The sequence below is a fragment of the Periplaneta americana genome, chromosome 4, assembly GCF_040183065.1.
Source record: "Periplaneta americana isolate PAMFEO1 chromosome 4, P.americana_PAMFEO1_priV1, whole genome shotgun sequence".
Classification (NCBI taxonomy): Eukaryota; Metazoa; Arthropoda; class Insecta; order Blattodea; family Blattidae; genus Periplaneta; species Periplaneta americana.
The window spans coordinates 159,344,822-159,365,648 of record NC_091120.1 but is presented as its reverse complement, the minus strand read 5'-3'; the positions used below and the strand labels follow the sequence as shown (position 1 = coordinate 159,365,648).

General features: G+C 36.0%; 2 protein-coding genes across 6 annotated transcripts in view; one reads left to right on the top strand and one right to left on the bottom strand.

The window, feature by feature from the left end:
* LOC138698366 (citramalyl-CoA lyase, mitochondrial-like) overlaps positions 1–6,187 on the bottom strand; it is a 32,825-nt gene extending 26,638 nt beyond the window's left edge. Inside the window, exons 1-3 of one of the 5 annotated variants that reach the window (XM_069824226.1) lie at positions 6,120–6,187; positions 5,696–5,778; positions 2,558–2,692 (exon numbers count right to left, since the gene is read on the bottom strand). In XM_069824226.1, coding sequence (XP_069680327.1) covers positions 2,558–2,692; positions 5,696–5,778; positions 6,120–6,129 — 228 coding nt within the window. In that variant the 5' untranslated portion in view covers positions 6,130–6,187. Of the gene's footprint in view, positions 1–2,557; positions 2,693–5,695; positions 5,779–5,896 lie in introns of all 5 variants that reach the window. The other 4 variants (XM_069824230.1, XM_069824227.1, XM_069824228.1 and 1 more) reach the window with 4 other exon arrangements.
* A 58-nt stretch (positions 6,188–6,245) lies between these two features.
* LOC138698362 (WD repeat-containing protein 3) overlaps positions 6,246–20,827 on the top strand; it is a 33,731-nt gene continuing 19,149 nt past the window's right edge. Inside the window, exons 1-6 of the mRNA XM_069824219.1 lie at positions 6,246–6,385; positions 6,551–6,739; positions 10,896–11,105; positions 13,822–14,019; positions 17,548–17,733; positions 18,015–18,217. Coding sequence (XP_069680320.1) covers positions 6,569–6,739; positions 10,896–11,105; positions 13,822–14,019; positions 17,548–17,733; positions 18,015–18,217 — 968 coding nt within the window. The 5' untranslated portion in view covers positions 6,246–6,385; positions 6,551–6,568. The remainder of the gene's footprint in view (positions 6,386–6,550; positions 6,740–10,895; positions 11,106–13,821; positions 14,020–17,547; positions 17,734–18,014; positions 18,218–20,827) is intronic.

Here is a 20,827-nt window from a genome sequence, read left to right as displayed (position 1 = left end):
GTCAATTCCATTTCTATTTCTGTCTTCATATTTTCGTGTCCTAAATTAATTTACATTCTCTCCCAGGCTGGTTCAAGAATATGAATTTCATCAGCCTATTAGAAAGGAATAACAAAATTCAAACTGTATGTATTCCAGGACACAATGATGCCACAGGTAAACACATAGTGCAACAAAAGTCTTGGACAAAACTCCTCCTCAGGCGAGAGAAATGGTTTGTAATGTGCAGGACTATTTCGAGAAAGAAAGAGACAATGGCGGACCTCTTATTCCTATACAACAAGTGGTAAATAGTAATGCAGAGACTCCCTAAATAGGAAAGAACACCATTGTTAAAATAGGAAAGGAAAAAATTTAATTGAATGAGCAAGAGGATGGACATTCCTGACTTGAAACCCCGGGAAAGAAAAGGAAAGTGGAAAAGCTGGTGACAAATTTAGATACCTTTGAGGAGGATGCAATCCGGCAGTATGTATATTTATATTACCGATGGGAGGAGCATCCTACGTTAAAAAAGCTGCAAACTTCGTTTCGAGATGCGGATCTTTTCCACGGCAGTGTTTCTTCCCTGCACATCATCTTAAAGAATTTAGGTTTCATGTATAAAAAAAAATCAATGGTCGTAAGGTATTAATGGAGAGAAATTATCGCTTATACACTATGTACCATATTCGCATTCATTCATACGTTTATTATTATTATTATTATTTTAGTCTGGTGAAAGACTACTGTATGATACAAATTTATGAGTTTACGATTTCGTGTCAGCTGTCTAGTTCCGACACAGCAGACACAGTGCAAAAAGCTGCACTGCACTACAGCACAACTTCACAACGTCGCAACCTTTCCGTGTGTGTGAGAGAGAACTGTCAATACCTTTCTAGTTTTGTACAGACTGTAGTTTAACTTTAAAAGTGTCATGACCCGACTCCATTCCAATTCATAACATCTGATATATCATTCCATCATCTACCCATGACAGACCTGCCATCTGTCCGACAGAGTAACGTGCTCAGCAAAGTTGTGTCCAATGGGCATGATGGCAGGGTTGCCAGACATCCTGGATTTCCCAGGATTGTTTTGAATTTTAATGATGTGTCCCACGACCTGGATTGAGTTATATTTGTCCCGGTGTGTCAAAAAAATAATAAAATAAAGAAAAATACAATTTTTTGCTCATTTCTTTAAAATTATTTTAAAATTCCTTATTCATTTTTTTCAAGACCCTTTCCAACCTATTTCAGATTCGTCGTCAACATCACCTGGTGCATCGTATCAGGGTGTCCATTTTGAATCTTGCATACACTACTTTTAACACTTGAATATAAGTAATTGATTAATTAGTTGGCTTACTCGTGTTAATTATGTAAGTCTGTGCGGCTTACAGCTGTTTCGGTGCTAGTAGCTAGTAGGCTCTGAGGATGGTGTGATGAAGCACCGAAACAGCTGTAAGCCGCAGACTTACATAATTAACACGAGTAAATCCGCTAGTTAATCAATTACCTAACAGGGTGCATTGAAATAAAAATGATAATGCTATAGTATGCATTAGGTATTATACAATATCTTTATTCTTTACTCTCTTTGGAAGTTGGTCTATTATTGATAGGATTTAAACACTGTATCATGCGTTTTGTTCGGTATAGATCAGGCTGCAATATGACATTATTTTTGCAGACCTTATCAATAATTCAAAGTTAATTTCATAATCTAAGAAAAATGTAACAAACTCAAAAGTTTAGGTCCTATATAAATAGTTTAAATGCATAATCCGGTTTCTTCCGAGGTTTTCCCCAGCCGTGGGAATGATTCCAGATGGTCTATGGCAAGTCCTCGGTCTCACTTCATTTCACCCCCATTTGGTCTGATTACATGGTTGGGTTTTTTCCGAGGTTTTCCCCAACCAAATGCCAGGTAATTTTTTGGCGAATCCTCGAGCCTCACCAAAATTCACTACATCTCGCTAAAGAAATTGTAGAAAATTGCAAAATTGTAAAATATTGTAAAAATTGTAAAAAATTGTAAAAAATTGTAAAAACTGTAATTGTAATCTTGTAAAAGTTCCATATCTTAAAGCTTTATTGCTAATGTAAAATCTATGGAATATAATAAATGAAATGAAATAAAATCAGCTGCATTGCAAATTGAATTAATTCAAATGTGTAATTATGTTAAGGTTAAGCAGTATCATCACCTGTTCTGGATTTCTGACGAGAGAATCTGTCAACTCTGTATGACAGTGAACTTCAGTCATGTGGTAAAAAGCAGGCCAAAAATAAATATATAAATACAGTAAATAAACTAATAGTGAAATGGCCTATTCTCAGCAAAATATGGTCTATTGATCATATAAATAATAATAATAATAATAATAATGAAGTGCAAAGAAGCATTGCGATAAAAAATTCTCTGCATTATTAACTGCATTCCCTCCTGGAGAAAATAGCAGTATCACTGTTGAAGCAGAAAAGCATAATAATTAACACATGTTTATCAAAGCTATATAATTTATTCTAACGTACAGAATATCATGTACAATCACAGCAATCCAAGTTACCTTTTTGTTCACAGCGACCCCATCTTCACAGTCCAAAGCTATGCAGTCAACATCAAAATTTATAGCTTTCGTAAGTTTTTTTTCTTGATCACCTGGTACATAAAGGATGGCACGTCTTGCTGTGTAACTCCTTACCTACATGAATCAGTTTCAACATCATTAAAATATACATGGATATTGTGCTACTGCAAATGCAGTCAGTACAATGAAATAATTTACCATTCAATTGTTTGAGAATTCTTCAGAAGACCTACACCTAAAGAGGCACCCATCTGTCTTTTTTTTTTTAGTAGGTTATTTTACGACGCTTTATCAACATCTCAGGTTATTTAGCGTCTGAATGAGATGAAGGTGATAATGCCGGTGAAATGAGTCCAGGGTCCAGCACTGAAAGTTACCCAGCATTTGCTCATATTGGGTTGAGGGAAAACCCCGGAAAAAACCTCAACCAGGTAACTTGCCCCGACCGGGAATCGAACCCGGGCCACCTGGTTTCGCAGCCAGACGCGCTAACCGTTACTCCACAGGTGTGGACCCCATCTGTCTTTGCCCCCTACTTGTTGCCAGCATAACACGCGAGAGGACCAGGATGCAATTGGCCTTATAGCGAAACTGGCCATTTCTGTAATTCGTCCTGTACCTCCGCGTGTAATTTTTAAATTGATTTTACGACGCTTTATCAACTGTGATGGTTATCTAGCATCTGAGTCGAAGGTGGTAATATCAACGAAATGAATCTAAAGTCCAGCGCCAAAAGTTATGCAGTGTTTGCTCTTGAGAGAAAACCCCGCAAAAAATCTCAACTGGGTAACTTGTCCCAACCAGAATTTGAACCAAGGCCCGTTTGTTCCATGGTCAGACATGCTAGTCGTACTCCACAGAGATGTGGGATGAGTTCACTAAAATTTATAGGCGAAGTGTAGGCAGGGGCGGCTCGTCCATAACGGCTGCGGAGCTGCAGCACTCCTGCTTTGACAGGAAAATAAAAATAATATTTATTTTAACTTGTAGAAGAATTGTTACAGCTTTTATTGGTAAATTGCTTTATATTTCATCTGGCCGGGAATATGTACTATTATCTTATGCATAATCTTTTTGCGCGTTGACTGTACTGGTATTGACATTGCATTCAAAGCTGTCTTGGGATCTGCAGGGTGAGACAGCTCATAGAGAGTGTGCCTTGCATGGTCAGGGGGTAGAGAGGTGAAGGGAAGAAGAGGGAAACTGCTGCTGTTTAAAACCCATATTTTGCTGCAGTGGCTTGCAGGGCTAGGCCACAAGGGAAGATCTTTCCTCCACTCGCACACCACTATTGTAATGCTACGCCAAATGGATTCTCTATTTCCTTGAAACTTAATGACAACATTTTTATTTTCTCTTCACATACTTATTCTTGTAGAATCTTATCAAGTTAATATAACGAAATTAATATTCTCTTTTGCTTTATTATTACGTATATATCCAGCCTCCAGCAGAACCTAATATTTTCCTCAACTCAAAATGATTGCACAAGTAGAATCCTTTTGATATAGCACGTAAAATATAAAATATACTTCTTTTCCAGTTTTAGAATATTGTTGACCATCAGTAAATCTAAGTGTTGCTTTGGTGTGACGTCTTAGTATCGTAACTTAACCAGTGCAAATGTGCAAGCATGAGTGTGTGTGAATTACAGAATATTAATTTTATTTTTCTCAGCTTTCCTTTGCGGAGAAGATTGATGTAATGAAGTGAAATTAAAGGGTCGTCTGTTACCCGACTTAAATCTTACTCAAGCTTCATCCAGCCGAAATAGTGCATTTATGTAAGGAAGAATAACAATGAAATTTACGCTAAGCATTTCTGGTTACGTGGATATGAACAAAAAAAAAAATCAGTATTTTTTTTTTTTTCCTTGCCTCCTCTTTGGTGGTGATACTGCATAGACTAGGAGTGGTGTGACAGATTTAGGACATTTGCCCCTAAAAATTGAAAAGCACGAATCTTCGCAGTCTCACCTGAAAAATGTTGTTTCATTGGCTATGTTAGGCAAAATTAATATTGCTGTGCAATTATGTGAAGCAAACAGAACAAACATTCTCAAACATAATCAAGAAGTGAGAAAAAATCGTGAAATTATTTTTAAAAATATTGATTGTATCAAATTTTGTGGCCAATATGAACTTCCCCTTAGGGAACATGATGAAAAAATGATTCGAAGAACCCTGGTGTTGCTACAGTTCGTGAGTAATCTAAATGAGCCTCTCAAAAATCATTTGGAACATGCCACTGTTTAAAGGTAATTCTAAAACAATTCAGACTGAACTGGTAGATTGCTTGTTGAGTGTCTGCTGATCTGAAATTCAGACTGAAATCGATGGTATCAGTTTTTTTTTTTTTTTTTTTTTTTTGTGATTATGGCAAATGATGCCACAGACATCTCCCAACTAAGTCAGGAAGTTTTGGTTTTTTCGATATGTAGTGCATTTATTTTTGTCCTATATTTATTAGTAGTGATATCAAGAAGTGAAATTTGTATGTACCAAAATCTACTGCAGCTCCCCCAATCCACAAGTTCACGAGCCTGTTTCCTTAAACAAGCCCGTATGAAGGGGTTTGGAAGTGTAGGAGAGGGTGCGGTTACAAAAAGAATCTTATTTTTGCTCGTCGTTCTTATAAGAACCTTCTGTAATGGCAATTTTCCTCCTCTTTAGTGAAAATGTGTTGGTCCTGAAAAGATCCATTAATATTGGGTAGTGGAAATTGGTTTTCATTGAGATCTATATGGGATAGAAGTCAGAAATTTACTAGTAGATTGAAGGCGTTCATGGTCTTCTTCCCATGCAGTTGCCTCCACACCAACTTATGCAAGTAGGATGAAAGGTTCTTATAAGAGCAGCAAGCAAAAGCTTATGCCATGCAAGTTACACTCGTTCTATAAGTTTCAGTGGCCTCGTCCTACATCTCGCGCATGCGAAGTTCATCTGTTCTTGCAGATGCAAGAAGTTATTAAGTGCGGACCCATGTTCTGTAAGATAGCTTGCGCCTTTTGTGTACGTCTTATGGAGAATTTCCCCCATTATTGTTTTAAATTTTGGCTAGCAAATAATGAAATAGTTCGAGATTTAAACATATCTAACAGTTTTTCTTCATACTAACCGATAACGGTTTTATTAGATGTCTTGCAGAAAATAATTTTGTCTTCAAGAAATACGAGCTGCACCTCGATAGCATTATGAAACCTAATTATAAATAGAAAAGAAAGATATTCGTGTATTTACATGAAATACTATTCCAGACACGTAGATACATATCAAACTGTCACATTAATTAATACCATTACATAGCAATCAATATTACCGAACATTGAGAAAGTTCATGCTACAAATTAAACACTAACCAAATTACAGGCCCATTTGGTAGTGAACTCTACATTACATGAAAACAATAACAATCATACAATATAAAATAACCTATCGTAAATGGCTAATTTTCAGAAGAATTCCATGTTCAATTTCATGCATGTCAACTACTCTAAACTGATTTTATTGCCTTTAAAAGTCAACTAAAAGATTTCGACAACCTTTCATCATTCAAAATTTAATACGGAAACAGAAAAATCATGTGCGGAAATGACGTTCCTCAATACTCTTAATTACATAAACTTCCGACAGATGGCGAAATATCACAGTTTTACAGGTGCACCAAAGTAACTTTCTATGTGTTGAAAACTTTACGATTGTACCAACACCTACATAAAACTGGTGTATGGTGTTTTCACGTGGTGTCATTATTTGAGTGAAATGCAATCCAGTTATAATTGACTCTCTTTCGTTTTGATTACGACTGGTAAGTGTTACATGTACGGTAGTACAATTGCATGATATAAATGCAATTCACGAAATTACAGAACAACGTTAGCAATTTGAGGTTAGAATATTCTTCAATGAATGTTATTTATATTTTTCTTAACTTAAAGGTGGCTTATGATGAGCTTTATTGTTGTTGTTACAGATTGAACTCGATGGAAATATGGGTTTGACAAAGCAGTATCTCCGATATATTCCAGCAGGAAACTTCAACATTATTGCTAGTACGGATTGCAATGTGGTGTTCCTCACTCTTGAAGGGCAGGAAGGTCGATATGTGGGGGTAGCTGCTTGTGAAGACATAATAATTTGGGATATGCGACTAGGCGAAAGGGTTAGTGTATCGTATTCTATATAACATTATGCAGAATATTTGCCGTGAGAAACTTTTAAGAATTGTACACGGTACTCAGATTTCATCGTTTAAAATACTAATGTTTTATGTTGAACTGATTACCTGTGTAAGGTCATTATAGCAAGTTCCTAGTCACTGGACAAAACTTGAATACGGATAAGCACCACTTTATGTACTACAGCAGAACGCCGAGGTTTTTGACAAGATTAGAGAGACTTTGATGAAAGGTTAGCTGAATGACAGATATTCCCGAGATCTGCGACAGGTAGCTATTCAAGTTTTACCCAAGTATCTACTTAATTAGTTAATTGAGTTAGTTGGAATGAACATCGGCCGAGCCTTACTACTACATGTAACAGGAGTTTGCTTATAGGTGTAGTGACAACAGTGGTTATAGCCTTTCTATTGGTAGGTGTAGTTGACATCCTGTCATTGTTACCCCGAATAAATAATAATAAAAAAAAAAGATAAAAACGCGATTGGTGCAAAATGGAAGCGTCCAAAGAATGAACAGCATGCTGTAATTAAATTTTGTCTGCAAAAGGGCGTACGCTGGCTGAAATCTATCGCAGATTGATTGCAGTATATTATGAAGAGTGAGAGGCCTATGCATAGGGAAATCATCTGTTGTGAAGGATTGGTGTGTGCAGTTCGTTCCAGCCAAACATCTCTATAGGACAATCCACGACCATGGCATGCGCTCAGGACTATCACACCAAATTCAATTCAACAAGTTGATGCTCTTGTCCGAGAGAATTTGTTACTGAATATCATCCAGGGAAGTATCCTTAAAATTCCCCACAAACAGTCATCTGGCAGAATGAATTTGCAACGAAATGTAAAAATAATTCTTTATATAATAAATTATCTCAGCAAAACTTTTTTTTAGTTCGATAAGAAATTCATCAAAATTAAACCTAAAGATATATATTATTTTAATGTACCGAAGTACATATGATATTTCCATGCAGATATTCTGTGTCATCATACGATGAAAGAGTAATGGAACAGAGAAAAATTCTCTCCGGCACCAGGATTTGAACCCGGGTTTTCAGCTCTACGTGCTGATGCTTTATCCACTAAGCCACACGTAGAGCTCAAAACCCAGGTTCAAATCCCGGTGCCGGTGAGAATTTTTCTCTGTTCCATTACTCTTTCATCGTATGATGATGCAGAATATCTGCATGGAAATATCATATGTACTTCAGTACATTAAAATAATATATATGATACGTGTAAATCACTTTGTGATTTAAGACAGCGCTTATTCCGTCGGATCCCGGCCAACTAGTCACTCATAACGAGTGCACCTCAGCACATGTGTGGGCTTCAGTCCTACGTTCATAGATATCTATGACGTAGTGCAGAGGGCGGCCACTAGAGGGAACCCAAGAGTTGGAACTTAAACTGAGACGATTCTGTCCGACACCAGGATGGGTATCCAGTGTGGCTTAGTGAATAAAGCATCAGCACGTAGAGTTGAAAACCCGGGTTCAAATCCCGGTGCCAGAGAGAATTTTTCTCTATTCCATTACTCTTTCATCGTATAAACCTAAAGAGTCAGTGAATAACATTTTGGATAATAATGGAAATTTAGAGTTGAGGAATGAAGAAATCATACAAATGTGGAAAAATCATTTTCAACAATTACTGAATAGACATCCAACAAATAAACCAAGTAATGAGATTAGAGAAACACATGAAAACACAAAGCAAATTTGAAATAATGATGATGAAGGATTTGACATGTTAGATCTAGGGATAGCGATGAATAAAATGCAAAATAATAAATCTCCAGGTCATGATGAAATTTCAGTGGAGATGTTAAAAAGTGCTGCAGCATAAATGATAAATAACTGTGCAATGTGGTACTATTCAACAGTGTTCAGGAATTTAAATTCTTAAAATAGGCTATAATAAATACAATTGTTTTAATTGTTTATTATATTTTAAGAATCTTACAACATACCAACTTCATGCTATATGAAAAAAAAAACTTAACGAGGTTTAACTAGAGTGCTTTCAGAATAAGAAGGCATATAAGGCGGAGCTAGTTCAGGCTGGTCTATGTCCACTAGCCAGTGACAGTGAAGCGGTGTTGCCTAGTTAAATCGTCGCGAAGTCTCGCTGAAGTGTCGCGTATTAGTTTCTTTTTTGCACGCACAATACTTATGGCTAGGAATGAATTTTAAGCTATGGCATTCGATACAGCTACGAATTCTGAATCCAACAGTACAAGAATGGCAATTGTATGTCAACTTTTTCGCGTGTTATCGCTTTAAGACTAAACAGAGATATCCAACCTACAGCATAGAACATATTTTGCTCTGAATTCCGTCTCTGTAAACGAAGATAGAATCTGTTTTTCAAATTCAGATGTGGACTGTTTTCTCTTGTGTGATGTGTAACTTACCATAACACTGTCTCTTGAAGGGATTGCAATTGGCTCTGGTGTTTCATCTGTTATACGCAAAGGGATAGTCCAACACTCACAAGCGAGGAGTATGGTATTTTTGTATATAATTTTTTTAAAGGACTAACTTATGATTCAGTGCGTGTCAGTTCTTCACGAACAAAGAATCTGACTGCAGAGACGTGTGGTTTAGAAGTGCATACGTTATCTCGTATTCTCGGACAGGATAAAGAGACAATTAAAATAGGTGGTATACTTGAATTTACTTCTCCTGGAAAATAACGCGAAACAAACGTGTTAATTATTTGTATAATTTTCAGAATCTTTCATTATATATAAGTTACACTTTATACGATTTTTTCTAATATACAATTTTATCTTCAATATATTAACGATATTATTGGATTACGGTTTTCATATTCGCTTCTGCACAACTACCTTCACTCGTAGGTTTATATTTCCACAGGCCAGAGTGATAGAACATAGAATCCTGGACTTCTAGGTAGGTATAAGCTTGAGGATTAAATTAAATTAGATAGGTTTGATTTAATAAAGTAAAAGAATGTAATCTTCAGTTTAAATATGAGTACTGAATTAGGCCTACATATGAACAGATATGCTTATATTCTTATAGCCGGATTCTTAGCCAGAATATGGAACACTGGATCTCTAGATATATAAAAATTATATGATAAAATAAAATTAGATAAACTTAGTTTATCAGAGAAAAATAAAATAATCTACAGTTCCAGTATGAGTACTGAATTATATATAAACACACATTATGATTACGTTGCATTATAGCCAGATTCGTAACCAGAATGTAGAACCCTGGACCCCTAGGTATGTATAAGCTAGAGAATTAAATTAAATTATATAGGCTTCATTTAATGGAGGAAAAATAAAATACTTTCCAACGAAATACTAAATTACGTATCTACAGATATGTTTTCGTTTTGTTATCACTGGATTCTTAGACTGCCCCTACAAACAAACTGTACCTTATCTTTCCTCTGGAGAAATAAACAATAATAAATTCAGCTTTGCTGTACAAGGAAGTCTGAGTAAGAATTAAAACATTCTTTCTCAGACATTAGCAAAGTAAATTTCTACATATCTGTCACTTTATTTCGCAAATCAGTGACTCCAAGAGCTACTGATCTATTAAGCAAAGAAGTAATAAAAATTGAGATGAGAATTTCTTCAGTAAGAGTAATTATATTTAAACATTACACACAATGAAGAAACAGGTCTCAACCCGCTCGCTCAGCAAGAGGGCTGTAACTGATATGTTCTCTCCTTATCTGTTGTCTCTGTCTTCCACGTCTCATGCACCGTGCAACGTCGAACTGTTGCTAGCACTCAATTGGCTTAGGCCATATGCCTTCTTATTCTGAAACCGCTATAATAATAAATGTTGTGAGCAACACAAACAGTTTTTGTATCATCCATCTATAGTTCTTACTTTCATATGCACATAATTTTGCTAAATAATGCCCAGTGGTAGGCCTACCTAAATGTAACAACAGTATGAAAATTGTGTAGCAGTGTCTCGTTGTTATAGATGACATGAATTAATCACAGTTCCATAGATATTTATGGATATTATATAATGATTTAACAATAATATGTGGACATGTGCAGAGAGAAGTAAGAAGTATATTTATTTAAACAGCTAAATATCTTCATGAAATATGTACTTATCTATGTGTTTCTTTGCAGGCACTGGTTCTGCCAGGAGATAAATATGAAGTTACGCAACTGGCCTCAAGTCCAGACAAAAGATTTTTAGCAGCAGGCTATTCTGATGGAACTGTCAAAGTTTTCAACTTGAAATCTGGAGAAAATGTGACTAGTTTCTCTGGACACCGAGGAGCCATTACTTGCTTGACTTATGATGAAGATGGGCATCGACTCGCATCAGGAGCCAAGGTATATGTCAATTGTGGACTCAGCTGAGCTTTTTCATACACTGGTACAAGTTTCTGTGCTTGATGTCACAATTACCTTAGATGCCTGTTGACTTTGTTTGCATTAGATTCGAAGTTCACAGGTCAAACCTAAATGATGATGAAATTACTTTTAAGGACAATAAAAATTGTGAAAAATTTTGTGGTTTTTGCACCGTATCATAGTTATTATCAGGGAAAGTTTGATTCATTATCAGGAAATAGTGCCTGTATTAATGGTGACACTGTTGTAGAATTGCCTTTACTTAAGTTTAATATTACAAGGAAACCCTGGAAAGCATTATGTTTCTCCATGCATTTCTTAAGAAAGCTGACCGAAGATCAAAAGAATTAGTGTACCTGGGTATATAACATTTGTTCACCCAATAATGGAACATAGAGCGATAGGTTAGGATTCTTACTGACAAACTCAAATTGATTCAATAGAAAAAGTCCAATGCAGGGTAATAAAATATGTCAAAATGGGGAAGAATTATGGCGAAGAAATAATGAAAGACTTAGGGTGGGAATTGCTCGAATCAAGGCTATGAAAAGCCAGACTTAGTGCATTGTTTAAGGCAAAAATGGGACACAAATCATGGACCAACATCAATACTAGATTAGTGACCCCATCATACTTAGGCAGGGCTGATCAGATTATTAAGTTTAAATGCAGAAAACAAAGAACACATGTTGCAAAATTTTAATTTGTAAACCACATAGTAGTAGATTGGAACAGATTACCTGTGGCAATCTTTCAGAGTGGTTCTCTCAAAATCAATACATTTAAGGAAAGGTTGAAAATGTTACACTGAGATTTAATAGCAACGTAGGTGCAGTGTAATTATGCAAGTTATGTTATGTAATTAATTAAGTTGATATGTAATTAATTAAAGTGACTTGTAATTACTTAAGGTGACAATAGCTGGGTTTAATAGAAATAGATTTACTTGTAAATTAGGTTTACTTACGCTTAGGTATGCTTTATAGTTGGTGTTATTTGTAACATAGTCTTTACTTATAGTCCTAGGTTTATTGCATTTATTTATTTATAGTTTGAATTAATTTTACGTTCATTTTTTGTGTTATTTTAATACTGTAATTATTGTAATTTTATTCTGTAATTATTGTATATTATACAGGAGGGAAGTGAAATAGCCTTGCAGATTTCCAGAGCAAATAGCTCATGTTGTATGTAACAAGAAACTATAATAATTATCATATTGGTGGAAAGTTCATAGCTTTTTTAGAAAAAAAAAATTTCCCAAATGTTTAAGAATCTCTTATTCAGTAATTGTTGCGAGTAGAATTGTGATTTTTGTCCATATCATTAGGAAATCTAATAAAGAATAATAATTTATCCCGCTGGCATATTTCAATATTGTGCACGGTTCAAACCGTTGCACGAAGTGAACATGTGGCAACATCTTGGCAGTCAGCGCATCTGGCCGCGAAACCAGGTGGCCCGGGTTCGAATCCCAGTCGGGGCAAGTTACCTGGTTGAGGTTTTTTTCCGTGGTTTTCCCTCAACTCAATACGAGCAAATGCTGGGTAACTTTCAGCTGTGGACCCCGGACTCATTTCACCGGCATTATCACCTTCATTTCATTCAGACGCTAAATAACCTAGATGTTGATACAGCGTCGTAAAATAACCCAATAAAATAAAAAAAAACATCTTGGCAGCTTACGTACAGAGACTCACTGGGTTCGTTGACTTCTTACATCTGTATATGAGTAGAGTGTTTTAGCAACTTACTATCATACTTAATACTCCCGAATGTGGATGTAAAAATCTATTAATTGACTTGTTTGTTGAAGGAGCATCATTCAAACTGTTCATTTTTTAATTTCAAACACAATTTATTCAAAGCTGCAACGAATGTATTGAATTGACTTTAAAACATTTATTTTTAGGACTCATACTCATGTATGTTGTGGCTTTCATGTCACTGTTTTCTTAACGGGCACGAGGTTTTACAATGTGGCAGTTACATCACCCGACGTAAACCCCCATTATGCAAGGGGGACCGCACCTGTCGTTGGTCAACGGGTCCTTTGGACCTAGCCGGGAGGACTAAATAATGTTATTTAGATCCACCGACCTTTCCCTCATGTGCCGCTGAGGGACGCTGTTGTGCTGTGATAGGCCAGCACCTATGTAAATGGCATTTCCTCCATTTTAGATGAAACAGTTATACCACTGTGACTCGGTCACAAGTATTGTTCAAAAGTATTGGAAAGCACGACTGCTAATGGCTTCATTGCCAAATGCAAGGCACTAGACAACAACAACAACAACAACTTTAAAACATTTTCATAACCTTTATTATTCAATATCTATGCATGTTTCACTTATGTTCTAACCTAAATTCAATTTTGTATAATTGTTAACAGTTTACCTTCAGGTGAAAAAGGATTTCATTTGTTAGATAACAAATAATACCTTCACAAAGATTGGATGTCAAATTAAATTGTTGTCTGTTCACAGTGATAAGAAAAGAAGGGCTATAGGAAGAAAGTTGCTATTGACTGTCATCCAAAATCAGTGTGAAAATCCTTTTAAGGGCTGCGAAAATATGTAGAAAAGAGGGAAAGGAAGAACAAATGAATCATAATGAACCCTATTGCTGACCCTTTTGAGGGTCAAGAAGTGTCTCTAACTCAGTATGTCCTCCATATACTCATTGCTTGTTGCAGGACACGGACATCATTATATGGGATGTAGTAGCTGAAGCTGGACTTCACAGACTAACAGGCCACAAGGGAATAGTGACACAAGTGCGTTTCCTGAACAAGTACAATGTTCTGGTGTCTGGGTCGAAAGATACATTTGTTAAGTTCTGGGACCTGGACACAAGCCACTGCTTCAAGACTCTAGTAGGACACAGATCAGAGGTAACTGGACCAATGCGTTTCTAAAGTTTCGAAAAGTATAATAATAGTTTTTATTTTCCCTGGCAGAGTTAAGGCCATCAGGCCTTCTTTTCCACTCAACCAGGATCAAATCACATACAAAAAAATACATACCGGTATGCAAATATTAACTTAAAAGTAATAATAAACATAATTAAGTAAAAAAGAGAGATTGAATACATATACACAACCAGTATTAACTTTAACATAACAATAATGAAAAAAAAAAAAAATATATATATATATGTAATAAAAAAAAAGAGACTGAATACATAATCACAAACAGGAAAATACATCTAGTATACAGTATAAGTATTGGGAATAAATTTGAATAAGGAACAAAAAAAAGTTTCCTTTTGAGGCAGGATTCGAATCACGAAAGTCTTAGTTACCAGTCTATCGTGCTCTGGTGTGAACAAGGCTCTGAAATAGCTACAAGAGTCGGTCCAGTTTTTTTTGCCACTACTGTACATTTTAAAGGCAAGATATTTAAGATGAAATATAGAGTTTCGTAAATAAAAAACAAAAGAAAAATGAAATTAATGTGCACAGTTTTTATAGAAATTGCTAGAACTGGCGACCTCCAGCAGCTGTTAAAGCACTATCTATTGCTTCTACACAAATAAGATGTGTGTTGACAAAAATATAAATGCAAATCATTCAAAAATATAAATACATGAATTTCAGCAAAAGTGTAACCATTTCCCATTTTTTTTAACTATCAATTTACTTAGAGTTGTTTTAATATCTTATAAGTCACAAAATGATCAACTGTTACATAAACTAATAATAGATCTCTTGCAACACTAGGAAAAAAGTAGAATCACAACAATTGAATCGGTTATTGTTGAAAGGAACCAAGTCCACTTTTTTAAGTTTTGGGATAATCGAAAAAAACTGTTTTGTGAGTAATCTATTGAAGATTAAACCAAAATATATTGTACACAGAAATAATATGTATACAAAATTTTTTGGTTTATTCTTCGAAAGATTATTCATATATAGATACATATATTTTATGTGTACAATATATTTTGGTTTAATCTTCAATAGATTATTCACAAAACAGTTTTTTTTCGATTATCTCAAAACTTTAAAAAGTGGACTTGGTTCCTTTCAACAATAACCGATTCAATTGTTAACAAATGAGTTCCGATTACAGTACAACACTAATGCATTGACATGCAATCATGTCATTAGTCTGTAAATTTTGCAGATGATAAAGCTAAATTATGCAAATGCTGTTGATGAGTTATTAGTAATCATGATTGTCTCACTCAGAAGGCGTGAAATCATTCTAACACAAATTGTAACCCTATTTTGCCTTACTATTGATTTATTAAATTGCAATTACTTTAATGCTCTGTACAATAGACATTTTACGTCCCTACCTCAAACCACCCATCCAAGACCCCTCTATTCTCAATTAAATCATTGCGTTGTTGTTGTTCAATAACACTATGTATATCAACATTATAAAGACAATGTACTCATCTATCAAAAAAGGTTTTTAATAACCATATAGGCTACGGTACTTACAGTACTGAAGTCCATGAAGAAGCTTTTCCATCACCTTGCCTCTTGCATATCTCACTGGTGTGCATGTGGCCAGTTTACCATTATACTGGTCCTCCCTTTCACTCACTATGATGAATAAAAAAAGTTTTAATAATAATTTATTTATTTAATCTGACAGGATTAAGACCATAAGACCTTCTCTTCCATCCTACCAGATAGCACATATAAATACAAAAAAGAAATACAAACACTGATGAAAATAATACAAATTAAGCTAAAGCCCTGTAGAGGGTCAACAGAGTCAAAAGAACACTATAGAGCTCTCATCGAGCTAATACAAGAAAAAAGAAAGAAAACAGATATAGCAATGATGACAGTGATAACTAATAATAATAATAATAATAATAATAATAATAATAATAAATACATTACATATTAATTGTCAATTTTACAACAGCATAGTTACAATATTTACTATATGTCATGGGTTAAGGTGAAGTTGCGCAACCTGACAGGTGTTCAACAAACAATTCCATGAACTAGAATGTGATTTTTTAATTTAAATTTGAATTTTGATATTGTCCGACAGTCTCTGACATGGTTAGGGAGAGAATTCCAGAGGCGTGGAATAGATATGCTGAAAGATGATGAGTAGAAGGATGTTCTGTGCAGAGGAATAGAGAGAAGGTACATATTCCGAGTTCGAGGTAGTGAAAGGTAAACAAAACGAGATGCTAGGTAAGAGGGTGTGGAGGTGTGGATGATTTTAAATAGTAATAATGTGCCGTTTTAGTTTCGGCACTCTGTGTTTCTTTCTTTCTTTTCTTTTTTCTTCCTTATTTATGTCATTTTTCTTGTTGTTAGTTACCCTTACTTCTCATAGATGACATTCTATTCCACCATTTTAGGTCTCTTTCTTCCTTTTATAGATAGCTTGTTTTCTTTCCGCCATTCATGGTCTCTTACTTCTCATGTATAAGGAGCGAATTTAAGTTATCACGTGACATGGGCTTTAGATTTTCATTGGCCCTGTTCACATTAATTATTTATTAGCGTCGGTTCTCCTGAGAGGGATGCTTGACGTGGTGCAATCTGGGGTCGACACTCGAAGAGGATGGTTGTGTGACAGTTGTGGAGAGCTGAGGGGTTTTGTTTAGCGACTATCTGTGATGGGAACACAGATAACACAGTCCGGGCAGGGATGTGTACTGCTGTAGTCAGGGCTCGATCGGGGATAGTGTCTTACTACATGTAGAAGCGTGGCCGAGCTGTGGTGTGGTGTGCTGGGTGATAACGTAGGCATGAGAGCTGAAGAGAGAGACCATTGTTGTTTGGTTTCGAGACTGGCCTGCCAGGGATCATAACAGGTTTTTCTACATCAGTAATTGTATGTTTCTTTTGATCAGTAGAAGTATATTTGATTTCATACAGAGTATTAGGTAATTCAGGAATAAGCTGGCATTCGTCAAGTGTATATTTTACATTGGTTGTGTTTGGTTTCGTATTAGTGCTTTCTGCCACATCCGACAAGTTTAGACTTGTCTAGCAAGTTACTTATACTTATAATCTGTGGGTATAGATGGTGTTACTATGGTGTGTAATGGTAAATGCCAGTTGAGTGACAATTAGTGGCAAGCCAGTTTCGATGCATTGGTGGAGTTATAGGTGGCTGTATTTCTACTGCATCCTTTTTGTTCATTCTCCAATTAATGGAAGTGCTAATTAATAAATGTAAACGGATAGTTGATTATTTATGCTGAGTGTTTTCTTTTGTACCACCTCACACATGAGACAATCGACCCTATCATATGATTGACGGCAGGGCAAAATTTTATCGTTTAAGTATTATTTACTTATTATTTATACCAACTATTCAAATTAAACAGAGGCCCACCGTTGCAATAAGAGAGAGTTGAAGAATCTTCTTTCTTTAAGTGGACTCCAAGACAACAACTGTAATATGTGAAAATTATAAATTTTGTTATGCTACAGGTTTGGGGCCTAACTCTTGTGAAAGAGGACAAATATCTGGTGACAGGATGTGGAGACAGTGAACTGCGAGTGTGGAGTATTGTGTCCAAGGACTCAGCTGCTGCAGATTCTGAAAACGTGGACAAGGTTGTCCCAGACACAGAGGGCTTCGTCACGGGAGAGGAAGGAGGAGACCTGGATGGTATTGTAAGTAAAGTATAACCTATCATGTCCCCTCAGGTAGTTCTTTGCTACAGTACTGGTTAATCAGAAGATAAGAACTTTTATTGCAACTATCCATTCCCCTCAATTTTACAAATTTCACTAAATTACGACTCCCTTCATGTCTCTATAATATGATCATTCATGGATTATTGTCAGCCTATTCGTACTTGCACTAATACCCGTGCAATAGCTGTAAGTTATTTATGAATATTAGATGGACGTGCCTGTGTACAAAGATTTAAAAAATCTGTGTTGGGTTGCAGAGTCCACTTCAGTGCAAGAAAGCTGGCTCTGTTCTGCGATCTGGACGGGGTCGAGTCACATCATTGACATCAGATAACACAGGACAGGTGATTGGTTGCCATGGCACAGATGGTCTCGTGGAGTTGTTCCACTTCTGCTCTGACCAGGATGCCAATAACCGCTTCAAGAAGAGGCAGCGCAAAGAAAGGAAAAAAGCTGCAAAGTAAGAAAATGTATCTTAGAAAGCATATTTTTAGTAGATAAAATGGCTGTGAGAAAGGTTTTATTTAACTTTTAGCATTTATAAAACTATGGAAATGTAAAAAAGTGTGTTATTTAGATTATTTTCTTCTCATTCAAATATTTACATATACATATACCAGTATTTTTCAGAAAAAAAAAATATTAGACTAGAATTAAAAAAAAAGAAAAAATAACATTTTTTGGTCGATTTTTACGTCTGAGTCATCTTAAGTACTTCGGTATTTTCCTCTTTCTTATTCAAGTATTATTATTTACTATCACTATATTTTTATCTGTTCTCTCAACATTAGTCTGTGAGTTAAACATGAACGTTAAATAAAGAATTACTATCATCCTCAACAGAGGGACAGTTTGCATTGAGGTAATTCTTTGTATTTACTTTATTCCTTTCAGTACTTAATCCGTGTACGACTTTTCAGGGAAAGTTGAGGTGATTTTTTTAGGTTCCTTATTAATATGTTTTCAGGTAAAATAGCTATTCTGATATGAAACCACACACATATTGGGAAATGACATGTCATATTGCTGTCTGGCAAGACCAAGAACTTCCTAATAGAAAAATAATAATAAGATAAAGGTAGAGAACTGATTAAGAAAATCTGCCTCAAACTATTTATCATCACAAGTCACTGGCATGAAACGTCAACATTTCGCCAGTAACAGTTATGAATAAAAGCTAGAAATGGATGCACTTATGCAATATGGAACCAAGTCCAAAATACAGCTTTTTAGCTACAGCTGTTTTAGCAAATCGTTACAAATAAAATTCTACATCAATACTATTACGAAAGTAATGATTGCATTATTAACATTCTGAAATGCTCTTTCACATCAATGGTGTAGCTCGCATCAGTATTTGACTCGCACAGAGTAGAAGGTCAACATTGGAGTTGGTCCCATATTGCTTATTGCAAAAATGGATATTGGTACTTGGTTCCTTTTTGTGTGATTTAAATGAGAGAGAGATGAGGCAACATTCTAGTTCAAATCCATGTTTAACACTTTATTATTGGAAAACTAAACATCCGAGACATTAATTGTGGGATTACAAATAAAATTTAAAAAAATATATATTCATTAGCATTTGTTCATACATTGACTTATCATTTCAAGGTGAAGTCAAGGGGACCATTGATTCCATCACCATCTTCTTGTCCACACCTGTGGAGTAACGGCTAGCGCGTCTGGCCACGAAACCAGGTGGCCCAGGTTCGATTCCCGATTGGGGCAAGTTTTATTTTATTTTATTTTAGTAGGTTATTTTACGATGCTTTATCAACAGCTGAGATTATTTAGCGTCTGAATGAGATGAAGGTGATAATGCCGGTGAAATGAGTCTGGGGTCCAACACCGAAAGTTACCCAGCATTTGCTCATATTGGGTTGAGAGAAAACCCCGGAAAAACCTCAACCAAGTAACTTGCCCTGACCGGGAATCGAACCCGGGCCACCTGCTTTCGCAGCTAGACGCGCTAACTGTTACTCCACAGGTGTGGACTCAGGGCAAGTTACCTGGTTGAGGTTTTTCCGGGGTTTTCCCTCAACCCAATATGAGCAAATGCTGGATAACTTTCGGTGTTGGACCCCGGACTCATTTCACCGGCATAATTACCTTCATCTCATTCAGACGCTAAATAACCTCAGCTGTTGATAAAGCGTCGTAAAATAACCTACTAAAATAAAAATTCATTGAATTTTCTTCTGCAGTGACATATTCGACACCTAAACATCTTCGGTTCTACAAATAATATAATATAATATAATATATCACTCCTATTAGCAAAAAATTGTATTCAAACTCCCTTATATACACAAAACAAACATGGGAAATGACAGCTTGGAGTTGGTTCTAAATTGCAAAACACTGCACTATGGATTCTGTTTTTGGTGGTTGGTTCAGATCTCTCTATAGGGCAGCACGTTACAGATAGGAGTTGGTTCTATTTTGTATAAGAAACTATAGACATTAAAACACATTTTGCAATAGAAATCCAGATATTCATAAAATGGTGGTTGGTTCCATATTGCATAAGTGCATCCAAATATATGGAGCGTGTTCTTAAAGTAAGTTCCAAAAGGGTGTAGTAAGTAAACGGGAAGATATTTACAAACCATTTTTGTTGCATTGTATTCCCCACATTTCAATTACTTATCAACGTAATCTCCACCATCATTGAGGCATTTATCGAGTCGTGGTACAAGTAGAATTCGCCCGCCTGCGATGCAAACCACTCCCGCACTGCTGTTTTCACTTCATTGTCGCCATCAAAATGTTGACCACCGAGGAACTTCTTGGGGTGCAGGAAGAGATAAAAGTCACTCGGAGTGAAATCCGGGCTGTAGGGGGGATGCTCAATTTGTTCCCAGCCAAATTTCGAGATGAGATTTTGGGTGTCGTAGCCATCAAAACGTTGACCACCGAGGAACATCTTGAGGTGCAGGAAGAAATGAAAGTCACTCGGAGCCAAATCCGGGCTGTAGGGGGGGGGGGGATGGTCAATTTGTTCCTGTCCTCATGAATTTTTTCACCAACAGCACGCACCAAATCGTCATTGATCAAAGATGGTGCT